The sequence below is a fragment of the Canis aureus genome, chromosome 16 (genome assembly GCF_053574225.1).
Source record: "Canis aureus isolate CA01 chromosome 16, VMU_Caureus_v.1.0, whole genome shotgun sequence".
Lineage (NCBI taxonomy): Eukaryota > Metazoa > Chordata > Mammalia > Carnivora > Canidae > Canis > Canis aureus.
In genome coordinates, this window is record NC_135626.1 from 9,754,778 (window position 1) to 9,767,846 (window position 13,069).

The window sequence follows — 13,069 nt, forward strand, 5'->3', positions numbered from 1 at the left end:
ATCCTGCGGAGCAGCCTGAGCCAGAGATGAGCCCAGTCACCCCTTTCCTCAGCCAGCACACTGGGCACCTAGTGTGACAAGTCCCTAGGTCGCATTGATTCTAAAGTCAGCTGCCTCAGGAAAGCCCCAGCCCACCGTGCAGGCTCCTGGGGAGCCTCGGAGGATGGATCAGAGGCTTGGTGGCTCACGGTTGGCCTGCAGTGGCTAGTCCCAGGCACCTGCGTGTAGAGAGGAAGCTGGCCAGGCTGACCGTCCCCGATGGCCTGCTCCCTGCTACTGGGGACCAGGAGAGGTCCCCTCCTCCCATGCTCAGAATAACTTCCTGTAGAACAGGTTCTCAGAATTGGAGCAGTGGACAGAAGACGTGGGTTCACAAACCCCTGTCCTTGGCTGGGGCAGCAGCCTCTCCCCACCTGTCCTCATACTGGAGCCCCAGCCTGGCTTGCACAGCCCCTCCCGGCTTCCTGACTCCTCCCTCCCACCAGCAGCTGCCCACCCCTCCCTACCTACCCCCTGCTTTCTCCAGCCTCTTGTGTACTCCGTGTCCCCAAAGATTTAGACTAATAGGTGGGCTTGGTGGCGGCAGTAGGCATGATAGAAGTGGAGCCATCGCCTGCATCAGAAGTGCTGGCTCTGGGGCAGCAGAGGGCCTGCCGGGGCCCATCTGAGGGGCCGTTGGCCCAACAGGGCTCTGGCCGTCCCCTGGCTCCCGAGCGTGCCCCCTCTCTGGAAATGGTTGAGCTATGGAACATAAGTGTCGGCCGTGAGCCCAGGAGCAGCCAACCTCAGAGGCACGATCACAGGCCTTATCCTTGGTAGCCTGCCTCGTCTAATAACCTCTGTTACCACAGTCCTGCACAGCCCCAGGAAACAGTGGTGGCCACTTTTGCTTTCCCCCTACTTCTCTGCTTGGTCTTCTCTCCCTCCCACTCTCTCTGTCTTGGTCTCTGTCCCATCCCTGGTCTGTTGGTCAGTCTGTCTCTGCTTGGCTTTGCCCCAGGATCTTTGCTTGGCCCACCTCTGGCCAGGAAGCGCGGCTTTTCCTTTTCCTTGAGGAAGCCCTCAGGACTGGGCTGGAGCCCCACTCCCCCTCTCCCTTGTCCACCTGAGCCTCCTGTCTTCCCATTCCAGGACTTGTCATACTGAACGTGAGTTCCCTGCACAACCCAAGGGCAAGATCGCCTGTGCTGCTATGGGTCCCCACACCTAGTTAACACTGTACACCCTGTGGGCCTTGGGAACAGGGTCAGCCATACAGCCATCTGTGCCCCAGAAATCACATGCCTGGTCCCCCACAAATCCTCTGTTGAGCTGGGGATTGGTGGCAGGTGGGCCACAGAGTCAAGCACGCCCATCTCTCTGAGGGTGGAACCGAGTCCTTGTAAATCAGTGAGCCAGAATGCAGTGCACTGCTCACCCAGCCAGGGCAGCCTTCTGCCTCATGCCATCTGCCTCTGCTCCCAGGTAGGCAGTAACCTGCACAGGTGTGCTGTGGCACCAGGGCATTGGGGGACAGCCAGTCCTGGGAAAGAGCGACTGTCCCTGCACCTGTGCTTGTGCGTGTGTGTGTGTGTGTGTGCGCGCGCGCACATGTACATGCGCACGCGTGACCCACTGTGTGACCTTGGCCCAGTCTGAGGCCAGCTGGAAATAGCAGCTGTCTCCTGGCCCCTGATACACTACCTGGAGAGTGGCCAGGCTGGAGGAAGGGGCAGAAATAGGAGGAGGGAAACGGGGCCCTCTGTGGGCAGCTGCCAACTCGGACTCCGGCCAGCTCCAGCCCCATAAATAACCTGTGGGCCAGAGGGAAGGCCACACTCGGGCTGGGCACACGCCATGGGGCGCCTAGAGCTGGTCGTCTTGGGGCTCACCTGCTACTGGGCACTAGCAAGCACAGCAAAGGTAAGCGAGGACCCAGCAGAGGGCAGGGGCGCCTCTCTCCTCTCACTAAGCAAGATCTGGAATCTGGACAGGGCACAGTGGACAGAAGCTGCGCAGGGTCACTGGCAGGAAGAGTCAGCCTGAGAGACACCCCAGTGATCAAAACAGCACTTCCCAGGCACTTCATGCTGTGTGTATATGCTCATTCACCTGATGATGGCCTGCCAGATAGAATACAGGATGCCACATTAATTAAATCTGAATATCATATAAGCCACAAAAGTTTTTGATGCAGGTATGTCCCAAGCAAAATTTGAGATCTGCCTTTTTTTTTTTGTTTTTAAAGGTCAATCTATGTGAAATTCACATGTAACTGAGAGTCCTGAATTTTTCTTTGCTAAGTCTGGGAACCTGACCCACAGCACCCCTCTGGCTCCTTCCTCCCCAGAGGTGTCAACGTCGTCCCCTTTTTACAGAAGGGGAGATGGGTCCAGAGCAGAGGAGCACCTTGCCCAACCTCCCACAGCCACCAGTGGCTGCAAGCCTGGAACTCCGGTCTAGTCCAACCTCAGTCTGGCTCTCAACGCCACCCCCCTCCCGAGAGGGAGTTCCCCACCTGCTTGCTAGTAGCCAGTCCCTCCAGGGTGAGAGTCGAGGCCCCCTGGGGCCTATTTGCCATCTGCCCTGTATGAGGAACAAGGCAGGGAAGGTGCTTCGGGGTTGAAACCCCTGCAGACACGTGACCCGCATGCTGCTCACCTTCATCCTGCCGTCTCAGTCCCAGCTGCCTGGCACCTGCCCCTTGGTCCTGGAGGTTGCGGTGCTGACCTTGGGCCCCTGCTGCCCCCAAGAGGAGGTCACTGTCTCCCGGGGTCTTCCCTGAAGGCAGAAAGGACCAGGATTGCCCCCCGCTGCCCCAGGAGCCAGTGGCACCCTCCCACACCTTGCCCCTCACCCAGGGCCCTCAGGCCGATCTCAATTCTGAGAGGCAACTTCCCAGGCCCCAGGCACTGACCTGGCCTGCTGCCCCAGCCCAGCAGCCCCGAAGCCCGTCAGAGAGATTCCGGGAGGCCTGCAACAAGGCTGCTCATCCTGAGACGAGAGACGGGGTAGGGGTGGCGGTGGGGGAGCAGACCTGCACCTGCCCCTGGGCCCCTGGGCCCCCGGCCCCACCCCTGAGGCACCTGGCAGGGGTTGCTCGGGCTTCCTCTCTGCTTCCAGCCTGCCCACTCCCCTATTAGACTGGACCTTACAGGGTGCTGGGACCCCAGCTGGGCCTGGGGGGGCGGGGCTGCCCTGCCCTTGCCCCACCCCCGGGAAGAGCCGAGAAGCAGACACCTGCCACGGGACCAGACGGATGGGGAGGCAGCCCTAGGAGATGAGAGCCGGGCTCTGAGGTCAGGTAGCTCTCCCATCGGGTGACTTTGAGTGGGACAGCCTCAGTGCCCTTGTGGGACAATGGGCAGATGACCATCAGCCCCCAGGACCCTGGTGAAGGGTGGATGTGTTGTTCGCCATGGGGCCAGCTCCGTGCCAGGGCTGGAGACACAGCAGTGGTTCTGGTGGCCCAGGGGTCAGGGGTCTTGGCAGTGAGTGCAGGGACTGTGAGGACTTGGCACCAGACCACCGACTCCAAGCCAGCTGGACACTGGGGTGGCAGGGGGTACCCAGAGGGAGCAGACAGGCCACGAGGGAAGCATTGCTGCTGCCCATCTTAGAGACAGAGACCGGGCCTTGTGGTCACAGCTAGGCAGCCACAACTGGGATCGGAACCTCCACCCTCCCTCTCCTGGACTACTTGGAAGGCTTCCTGGAGTGGGAACACACTGGTTGACCCAGCTTCCTCCAGCAATCAGGGAGCAGGACACCCTCGGGGACTGGGACCAAGGCAGTACGCTGCTTCTCCAGTAACGTGGGCAAGTGGCAGGGCCCTCGGTCTCGGAGGCAGATTGGCTCACCTTTGAAGCGGTGTCGGGGGAGCCTCTGGGCACCCTGGGGCCTGCCCAGCTTACCCTCCACCCCATTCTGGGGACCTGCCCAAGCCCGCCTGAGCCTCGGCCTTTACCCCCAGCTGGGCGCAGTGTACACGGAAGGAGGCTTCGTGGAAGGCGTCAACAAGAAGCTCGGCCTCTTTGGTGACTATGTCGACATCTTCAAGGGCATCCCCTTCGCCGCCCCGCCCAAGGCCCTGGAGAACCCTCAGCGACACCCTGGCTGGCAAGGTGGGAGCGGGCAGGTGCTGGTGAGGTCCCATGCCTGGGGAACCCCGGGGGCGGCTGCCGTCCTCACACTGGCCCTGGCCACACCCACAGGAACCCTGAAGGCCAAGGACTTCAAGAGGCGGTGCCTGCAGGCCACCATCACCCAGGACAACACCTACGGGGAGGAGGACTGCCTCTACCTCAACATCTGGGTCCCCCAGGGCAAGAAGGAAGGTGGGTTCGCCCTCCCCACACCTGCAGGGTGCCACCAGGCAGCCCTGCCCTTTGGGGACTCCAGAGCCCAGATAACCCGAGATCAGCGCAGGGTGCGTGTGGAGGGGCACCTGAGGGGAGCATCTGGGGTCACAGGACCTGTCCACTCTGCCTCAGTGTCCCGGAACCTGCCCGTCATGATCTGGATCTACGGAGGCGCCTTTCTCATGGGGGCTGGCCACGGGGCCAACTTTCTCAGCAACTACCTGTATGACGGGGAGGAGATCGCCACGCGGGGCAACGTCATCGTGGTCACCTTCAACTACCGTGTTGGCCCCCTGGGCTTCCTCAGCACTGGGGACGCCAACCTGCCAGGTGCGCTGGGTGCTCTGGCCGCCGGGGAGGGGAGGCAAGTGAGCTCCGAGCCCCGTGAGGATGCGCCTCCGCTCCCATCCCGCTGGAACAGCTCCTGACAGGTCCCCTGAAAAGGCGCAGGATCCTATTTGCAGAGCTGGGGGCGCTGGAGATGCGCTGCGAGATGCAGGGGCCCCTTGGCAGCCGTTGTGAAAGAACAGAGGCTGCCAGACAGACAGACGGACTGGGACCCAGAAGCCCTCGGGAGCAGGTTCAGGGGGCCCAGTGAAAGGAACAGAACATAAGACATCGAGGCGGTAACACAAGCCGCAGGACAGGCAGCCAGACAAGGACTGTGGCAGGGAGGGAGAGAAGGGAGCAGGCTGGCCCTCCTGCTTCCCCAGCCCCCCCGGGCCCCATCCCCATCCCCAGACTGAGCCCCACACCTGCTCCAGCCTCCAGGGGACCCATCATTCCACATCCTGGGGCTCAGCCAGGGTCTCCACACAGCCAAGGACACACTCATCACACCCACGCGGATGGTGTACCTCGCGTGGGCCAGGCCCTGGCACCCCCAGCCTCGGCCAAGGGTCCCCAATGAAGGCCCATCCCCCACCCTGCCCCCAGGTAACTATGGCCTTCGGGATCAGCACATGGCCATCGCTTGGGTGAAGAGGAACATCGCAGCCTTTGGTGGGGATCCCAACAACATCACTCTCTTTGGGGAATCAGCTGGAGGCGCCAGTGTTTCTCTGCAGGTCTGGGGTCCCCAGGGATGTGGGAGGGGGCCAATGGGGCAGGGACAAAAGGGGCGGGAGCTGGTGTGTGGGCAGGGGGTGCGGAGCCTTGGTGACAGAACCTCTGTGTGTTGCAGACCCTCTCTCCCTACAACAAGGGCCTCATCCGGAGAGCCATCAGCCAGAGTGGCGTGGCCCTGTGCCCCTGGGTCATCCAGAGGAACCCCCTCTTCTGGGCCAAAAGGGTAAGGAGGAGCTGCAGGGGGCAGGGCAGGGGCCTCCCTCCTTCCCACGCTGTCCTGGACTCCATCACCCTCTGCCCGAGCACCTGTCCTCACCTACCTGCCTACCTCCCACTCCAGATTGCTGAGAAGGTGGGCTGCCCCTCGGACGATACCGCCAGGATGGCCAAGTGTCTGAAGGTTACTGACCCCCGTGCCCTGACGCTGGCCTATAAGATGCCCCTGGCAGGCATGGAGTGTGAGTGGAGACTGCTGGGCGGGGCCCCGGGGGCTCCGGGTCAGGGGAGGGGAGGCCAAGCTCCAGGAAAAGAGAGGAACTGCGGGTCTGAGGCTGGCCCTGTCACCAGATGGCCGGCGTCCCCAGGCAGCTTGCTGCCGCCACCGCCCTTGCAGGCTCAGTGGCTCCGGCCATTCTTTCTTCTTATCCTTGGTGGGTCACGACCCCCGTGAGAAGCTGAAGAATGAGTGGGTCCCGGCCCCTGACAAAGCACACATCTGGGGTCACCTGTGTGCAATTTGAGGGAGATCCATGAACCCAAGACCAAGAGCCTTTGTCCTAGACAGTCATTCGTTCTTGCTGCAACTCACGCATTGCACACTCACCCACTGAGCACCCTCGGGAGCATCTGGCCCCCCCAGCTCTGCTCCTCTGCCCCTCAGGATGCCGGGGACCTCATCAGTCCGGCAGGCTGGGATCTGCTCTTGCTCACCCTTTTGATGCTAAGAGGCCCCATCACTTGCTTCTCTACCTGATGCAAATTCAACCATAAGCGCTAAGCAAAGCACAGAAGCAAAGCAAACACGTTGCTGCAAACGCAAACCAGTCATTTCCTCTGGTGTGAACTGGAAAGGGAAGCCAGCTGGGCTGGGCCTCATACAGGCCAATGCCTCTCCCTTCTGGGGCAGTTCTATGGTCCTTTTGGGGCCAGTTTAGGGGGTCTGGAGGGCAATGTGGACTTCACACGGTTTCTGGTGAACACCCCAGAACCCAGCCCTGAGAGGGGGTGCCTCTTTCTCTCTGGGTCCTCTCAATACTTCCAGGTCTTCCTTCTCCCTGATTTAGGCTCACTGAGAAGAGAGGCTGGAGGGAGGACAGGCTTGGCCTCTAGACCGGTGGTTCTCAGCCTGGGTGGCTTTGCTCCAGGGCACATGTGGCAGAGTCTGGAGACAGTTTTGACTGTTACAGCTGCAGAGGGGGTGCTACAGGTACCCGGCGGGGTGAGGGGTGCTGCTACACAACCTGCTGTGTCCTGGACAGCCCCCACAACAGAATTATCCTGCCCTAAACATCAGTAGTGCTGAGGCCCAGCAAGTTTGGTCTAGATCAGAGGAGGCAAGAGGGCTCCCCTGCAGCCTTGTCGGGATGGCAGGATGGCTCCAAGCCATGCCCCAGAGGCTGAGGGGAGGAGCAGCGGGGACCCCAGGTGTCACAGCCTACTGCTCTCCCACTCAGATCCCATGTTGCACTATCTGGGCTTTATCCCTGTCGTGGACGGAGACTTCATCCCTGATGACCCCATCAACCTGTATGCCAACACGGCCGACATCGACTACATAGTGGGCACCAACAACATGGATGGCCACATCTTTGCCAGCATTGACATGCCGGCCATCAACAAGAACAAACAGGAGGTCACCGAGTAAGCAGCGGGTGTGGGGCTCAGGGCTCAGAGCCCAGGGGCGGCGGAGAGAGGCCTCAGCCCAGGAGGTCAGCACCATGGGGGGGGAGGGTGGCTATGGCCCTCTGCTGGGTGGGTGGGTGGGGGGCGGCGGCACATACTCTCCCACCAGTGCTGGGTGGAAGGTCCAGTGCTGGCCTGGTCCCTGCAGTGAGGACTTCTACAAGCTGATCAGCGGGCTCACCATGATCAAGGGGCTCAGGGGCGCCAACTCCACTTTTGACATCTACACCAAGCCCTGGGCCCGTGACGCAACACAGGAGACCAAGAAGAAGACTGTGGTGGACTTTGAGACCGACATCCTCTTCCTGGTGCCTACCGAGACTGCTCTGGCCCAGCACAGAGCCAATGCCAAGTGAGGACCTGGGCAGGATCCCTGGGGAGGCCCACCTGGGATGGTGCACCTGCGCCATGAGGGCTTCCGGGAGGGTGGCTCTCAGGTGTCGGTGAGGCCTGAGGCCTGGGAAAGCTGGGCTCGGGTCCCCACCCATGCCTGCACCACCTGCCTTGCCTAGGCCTGACAAGACCTGAGAGGGCCCCTACTTACCTCCCAGCCTCAGGGGGCTCTGCAAGACCCTCCCATGATCCTCTGCCCAGCCCAGGACTGTGTGCGCCCCCTCACCCCATGGTCCTTCCCATTGAAAGTTCTTGAATCAACCTTCCACCCCTCACACTGTGTAGAAGGAAAGAACAATGGATGATGATAGTCTCTGTTGTGGGTTTCAACATGGCCAACTTTCAAAATAACTTATGATTGGGACCACATTAAAAGTCTCCATATAATAATAGCCAGCAAAATTTTAGAAAGTTAGGAATGCTTAACGAGGAGGAAGACAATATCATACCTAGAATCTAGAACGAAGGCTTCGTGGCAACTAAGCCATAAATGTAGCTCTGAGCTTCCCCTCAGTCAAGGCAAAAAGGGAGAGACATCTGAGGGTATGTACCTTGTCCAATTAAATTAAGAGACAAATAAATTTGCAGAGCAAAGAAAGATCTTTCCTGATACTGAATTGCAGGAGGAAGCTGCCTCAGTGTGTTTTATGGAGGTGAATTATAAACACAACTGAAATCATAGAAGCCCTGAATCTGTGGATTTGGCCCACAGCTCTCCCTTCCCAGGTGTCAGGAATCCTCCAGACCCCCTCCCTGCTGCCACCTCGGCTCCCTCTGGGGCCCGTCCCTGTGCTGGTGGCCCCAGGTGAGCGCCTGGCCAATTTGGGTGCTGTCCCCTTCCTTCCCCAGGAGTGCCAAAACCTACACCTACCTGTTCTCCCACCCTTCTCGGATGCCCATCTACCCCAAATGGGTGGGGGCTGACCACGCAGATGACATCCAGTATGTCTTTGGGAAGCCCTTCGCCACCCCCCTGGGCTACCGGCCCCAAGACAGGACTGTCTCCAAGGCCATGATCGCCTACTGGACCAACTTTGCCAGAACCGGGTAAGGCAGCGGTGAGGCTGAGCCTAGGGCCCCTGCCACCTTGCCCTGCAGGCCTGGGTTGCAGGCCCTGTTCCCTCCTTTACACTGAGCCTCCCCAAGCCTTGGTGCGGCAGTCTGTCTGTACATGAGGATAGAACTACTGCCTGAGGCCTGAGCCAGCACCTCTTCGGGCTCTACCCAGCCAGTGTCCAGGCACCATACAGTGAGGTGCTGCGATTGTAAGGGTCCGCATAGATGGGGGAGGACTGTGCAGGCAAACCAGGGCCAGGTGGGCTAGGGGCACAGGTGTCCAGCCTCCTGTGAGCCCCCAGCCCCCACCCAGACTTTTCCTCTCTGCAGGGACCCCAACATGGGACATTCGGCTGTCCCCATCCACTGGGATCCCTACACCGTGGAGAGTGGCAACTACCTGGAGATCACCAAGAAGATGGACCACAACTCCCTGAAGCAGCACCTGAGGACTGATTACCTGCGCTATTGGGCCGTGACCTACGAGGCACTGCCCACCGTGACCGGAGATGAGGCCACTCCCGCTCCCCCCTCTGGGGACTCCAATGCCACTCCCGCTCCCCCCTCTGGGGACTCCAATGCCCCTCCGGCTCCTCCCTCTGGGGACTCCAATGCCCCTCCCGCTCCCCCCTCTGGGGACTCCAATGCCCCTCCCGCTCCCCCCTCTGGGGACTCCAATGCCCCTCCCGCTCCTCCCTCTGGGGACTCCAATGCCCCTCCCGCTCCCCCCTCTGGGGACTCCAATGCCCCTCCCGCTCCCCCCTCTGGGGACTCCAATGCCCCTCCCGCTCCCCCCTCTGGGGACTCCAATGCCCCTCCCGCTCCCCCCTCTGGGGACTCCAATGCCCCTCCCGCTCCCCCCTCTGGGGACTCCAATGCCCCTCCCGCTCCCCCCTCTGGGGACTCCAATGCCCCTCCCGCTCCCCCCTCTGGGGACTCCAATGCCCCTCCTGCTCCCCCCTCCGAGGACTCTGAGGGGGCTCAGATGCCCATAGTCATTGGCTTCTAATGCCCTTGGCTCCAAGAAGACCCAGGGGACCCACCTCCCCTCCAGAGCTTTTCCTGAATAAAGCCTCAACTCTCTGTCTCGTGTTTTCCTTTGCCCCCGAGGCCCCAGCTGGAAGAAGCAGGGCTCTCAGCTCCGTTGCAGTACTAGCCACTGGGCCCACCGCCTTTCCCCATGGTGTCTGTCTGGAGAACCACCCTCATTCTAGAGAGGAGGAAACAGGTTTGAAGAAGTAAAGTGTCAGAGCTGGACTGCTGGTTCCCAGGGAGCAGGGTGGGCCATGGCCACAGGGGAGAGAGGAGCTCTGCAGGCTGTGGCCTCCCCTGCATGGGTGGATCCAGTTGTACCAAGTTCTTTGGGGTGCAGGCAGTGACCTCTATGTTCTAACAAGGGCCTGGGTGCCTGGCCTGCAATAAGAAATCTACTCTGCTTCCAGCTGGATGTGAGTTGAAGACAGAATAAAGCATCACACTGGAAGGTCAGAAGCAAAAGTTGCAAGAAAGCTGAGCATGGGGATCCCTGGGTGGCGCAGCAGTTTAGCGCCTGCCTTTGGCCCAGGGCGTGATCCCGGAAACCCGGGATCGAGTCCCACGTCGGGCTCCCGGTGCATGGAGCCTGTGTCTCTGCCTCTCTCTCTCTCTCTCTCTCTCTCTCTCTCTCTCACTGTGTGCCTATCATGAATAAATAAAATAAAAAAAAATTTGAAAGCTGGGCATGGGGTGGCTCGGCAGATTTTGGGGGCAGGAGGCAGAGGTCAGAGTCAGGGCCATACCCACATCCAGGAGTCTGAGCACAGGCATCCTGCAGAGACCTTGAGCAGCCTGACATCACCACAGCTACAGGGGGTGGATGCTGAGGGGGGGGTGTCACATGCCCCAGGTCATGAGAGCAAAGATTCATACCCAGAAACTCCAAAGCTAATGCCTGAAACGATGTTGGGGGTATCTTCCCCACCCCTCACCCATTCTTCCGTCTCTGTGGGCTGGTGCTGAGGGCTCAAAGGAGGGAAGGTTCTGGAGTCCTGAGCAGCTCTGCCAGGTGAGGTGGGGACAGCAGCCAGCATGTTTTCCCTCTCCAGCCTCAGATGGGAGACGGAGGTCTGAGGAACTGAGCTGCACAGAGGGCAAACCTGTCCCCGCAAGGAGAGGGTGCGCTCTGACTGGCCTGTGACCACCTTGGCCACCATGGGCTTCCTGGGTTGGTCATGGCTCTCAGGTGTGAAGAGAGGATTTCTTGTCAAAAATGAGGGGATAGACCCTCATGGCAGGGTGGGCCTCTCCTGGTGACCATCCCTGCTCTTGGCCAATGGAAGTGCAAGGATGCAACAGTGTGACCCTCCTCTGCCATGTTAGTATGAACAGGACTTCTCTAAGTGTCCCTGTCTGCTGGCAGGAGCCTCCCGGCACTACAAGAGAAAACCTTGGTCCCCGGTGCCTCTGACTGGTCCTGGGCGGGCCCTGGGATGGGGTGCTTCTAGCCCTTGTTGGGGGAAAGTACAGCTGTGCCTGCCTGTCATTCAGAAAATCACATCTCTGGTGGGCTATGCCACATCCAAATGTTGGTGGGGGGCATTGGGGTGGTTTTCTGGCAGAGGCCAACCTTGCTGTATGTCTGGGGGACATCTGCCACTGCCAGGTCATCTCACAAGTCGTCAGGCTTTTGCTTTCACAGTCTGTAGGCAGAGGATGAAGTTGAGAATACAGCTGAACTCTGAACAACACGGCGGTCAGGGTGCTGACCCCCCCACACAGTAAAAAATCCACATATAACTTTTGAGTCCCCCCAAACTCAATGTCTAACAGCCTTACCGTTGACTAGAAGCCTTACCCATAGCATACACGATTAACATGTATTTTGTGTATATATTATAAATTGTCTTACAACAGGAAAGCAAGAGAAAGGGGCACCTGGGTGGCTCAGTGGTTGAGCATCTGCCTCTGGCTCAGGTTGTGATCCCGGGGTCCCGGGATCGAGTCCTGCATCGGGCTCCCTGCAGGGAGCTTGCTTCTCCCTCTGCCTGTGTCTCTGCCTCTCTGTGTCTCTCATGAATAAATAAATAAAATAAAATAAAAAGCAAGAGAAAAGAAAATGTTAAAGTCACAAGGGAAAGAGAAAATACATTTACAGTCCTGGACTATACTGAGAAGCCATGGGAAGGTGGCCGGCAAAGTTCAAACAGGTGTTTGCTCAGGGGTCAACTCTAATGACTGAGGTGCTGTCCACGGTCCTGGAGGTTCCCCAACTATGGGCCAGGAGTTAACCCTTTCTGTTAACCTTTCAAGGTGAAGCCCAAGGACAGCGTATGGGGAAACTGAGGACAGCCCCCGTTTACCACTCTGGTGACACGTGTCACTATTTTGTTGGCGAAGCTGTGCCCTAGGGTCTTGACAGTTGTGGCGGGATTCCTGCCCCTCTCTCCCATGCCTCATCTTTCAACCCTCCCTGCAGGAAAGGTTCAAACCCCCCACCTCCTCAATGACATAACCAATCACAGACCTGACCAAGAACACAGCTGATCTCTACTGTACTCACCATTTGCTTCAATGTGGATGGAACTGGAGGGTATTATGCTGAGTGAAGTAAGTCAATCAGAGGACAATCATTATATGGTTTCACTCATATGGGGAATATAAAAAATAGTGAAAGGGATTATAGGGGAAAGGAGGGAAAATGAGTGGGAAAAATTAGAGAGGGTGACAAAACATGAGAGACTCCTAACTCTGGGTAGTGGAAGGGGAGGTGGGTGGGGGACGGGGTGCTGGGTGATGGGCACTGAGGGAAGCACTTGACAGGATGAGCACTGAATGTTATACTATATGTTGGCAATTGAACATAGCCATCCTAGGGGGGTACAACCTCTAAGGGCTCTGGCCTAGCTACCTTCTAGGACAAGTCCACACCAATATGACTGCGGCTATAGGTAGGTGGTTGCCCAATACGATAGGCTTCAGAACTACGTGATCCCGGAACTCATACTGGCCAGTGAGGGGGAGGGAATGTGGTGGTCTTTCACGGGAAGGACTCAGCACCCTTAACCTCACCAACCAGCACTCAGCTGGGATTCATCAGACCCCAACCAGGATGAGTGACCACCATGTGCCTGGCAGAGAGGTGGGCAGGGTGGGTGAGTGTTTCCGAGTGTTTCTGGGCAAAATCAATTCTATGTAGGATTGTGGGGAGGCTGGAAATCCTAGTTCATAGGTAGCAGAAATACTTATGGAATAAGGCTGCCCTGCACGTCCTCCTTGGGCTTCACCATGAGAGGTTAACATAAGGGGTTAACTCCTGGCCCATTGTCGGGAGC

General features: G+C 58.9%; 1 protein-coding gene across 1 annotated transcript; it reads left to right on the forward strand.

Annotated features, from left to right (window-relative positions):
- Window positions 1–1,741: 1,741 nt before the first annotated feature.
- CEL (carboxyl ester lipase) lies at window positions 1,742–9,842 on the forward strand. Its single transcript, XM_077851239.1, has 11 exons — window positions 1,742–1,902; window positions 3,953–4,103; window positions 4,194–4,316; window positions 4,473–4,670; window positions 5,277–5,407; window positions 5,524–5,631; window positions 5,749–5,866; window positions 7,082–7,268; window positions 7,459–7,662; window positions 8,553–8,750; window positions 9,090–9,842. The coding sequence occupies exons 1-11, from the start codon at window positions 1,837–1,839 to the stop codon at window positions 9,766–9,768; spliced, it is 2,163 nt and encodes a 720-aa protein (XP_077707365.1). The 5' UTR covers window positions 1,742–1,836; the 3' UTR covers window positions 9,769–9,842.
- Window positions 9,843–13,069: the final 3,227 nt, after the last annotated feature.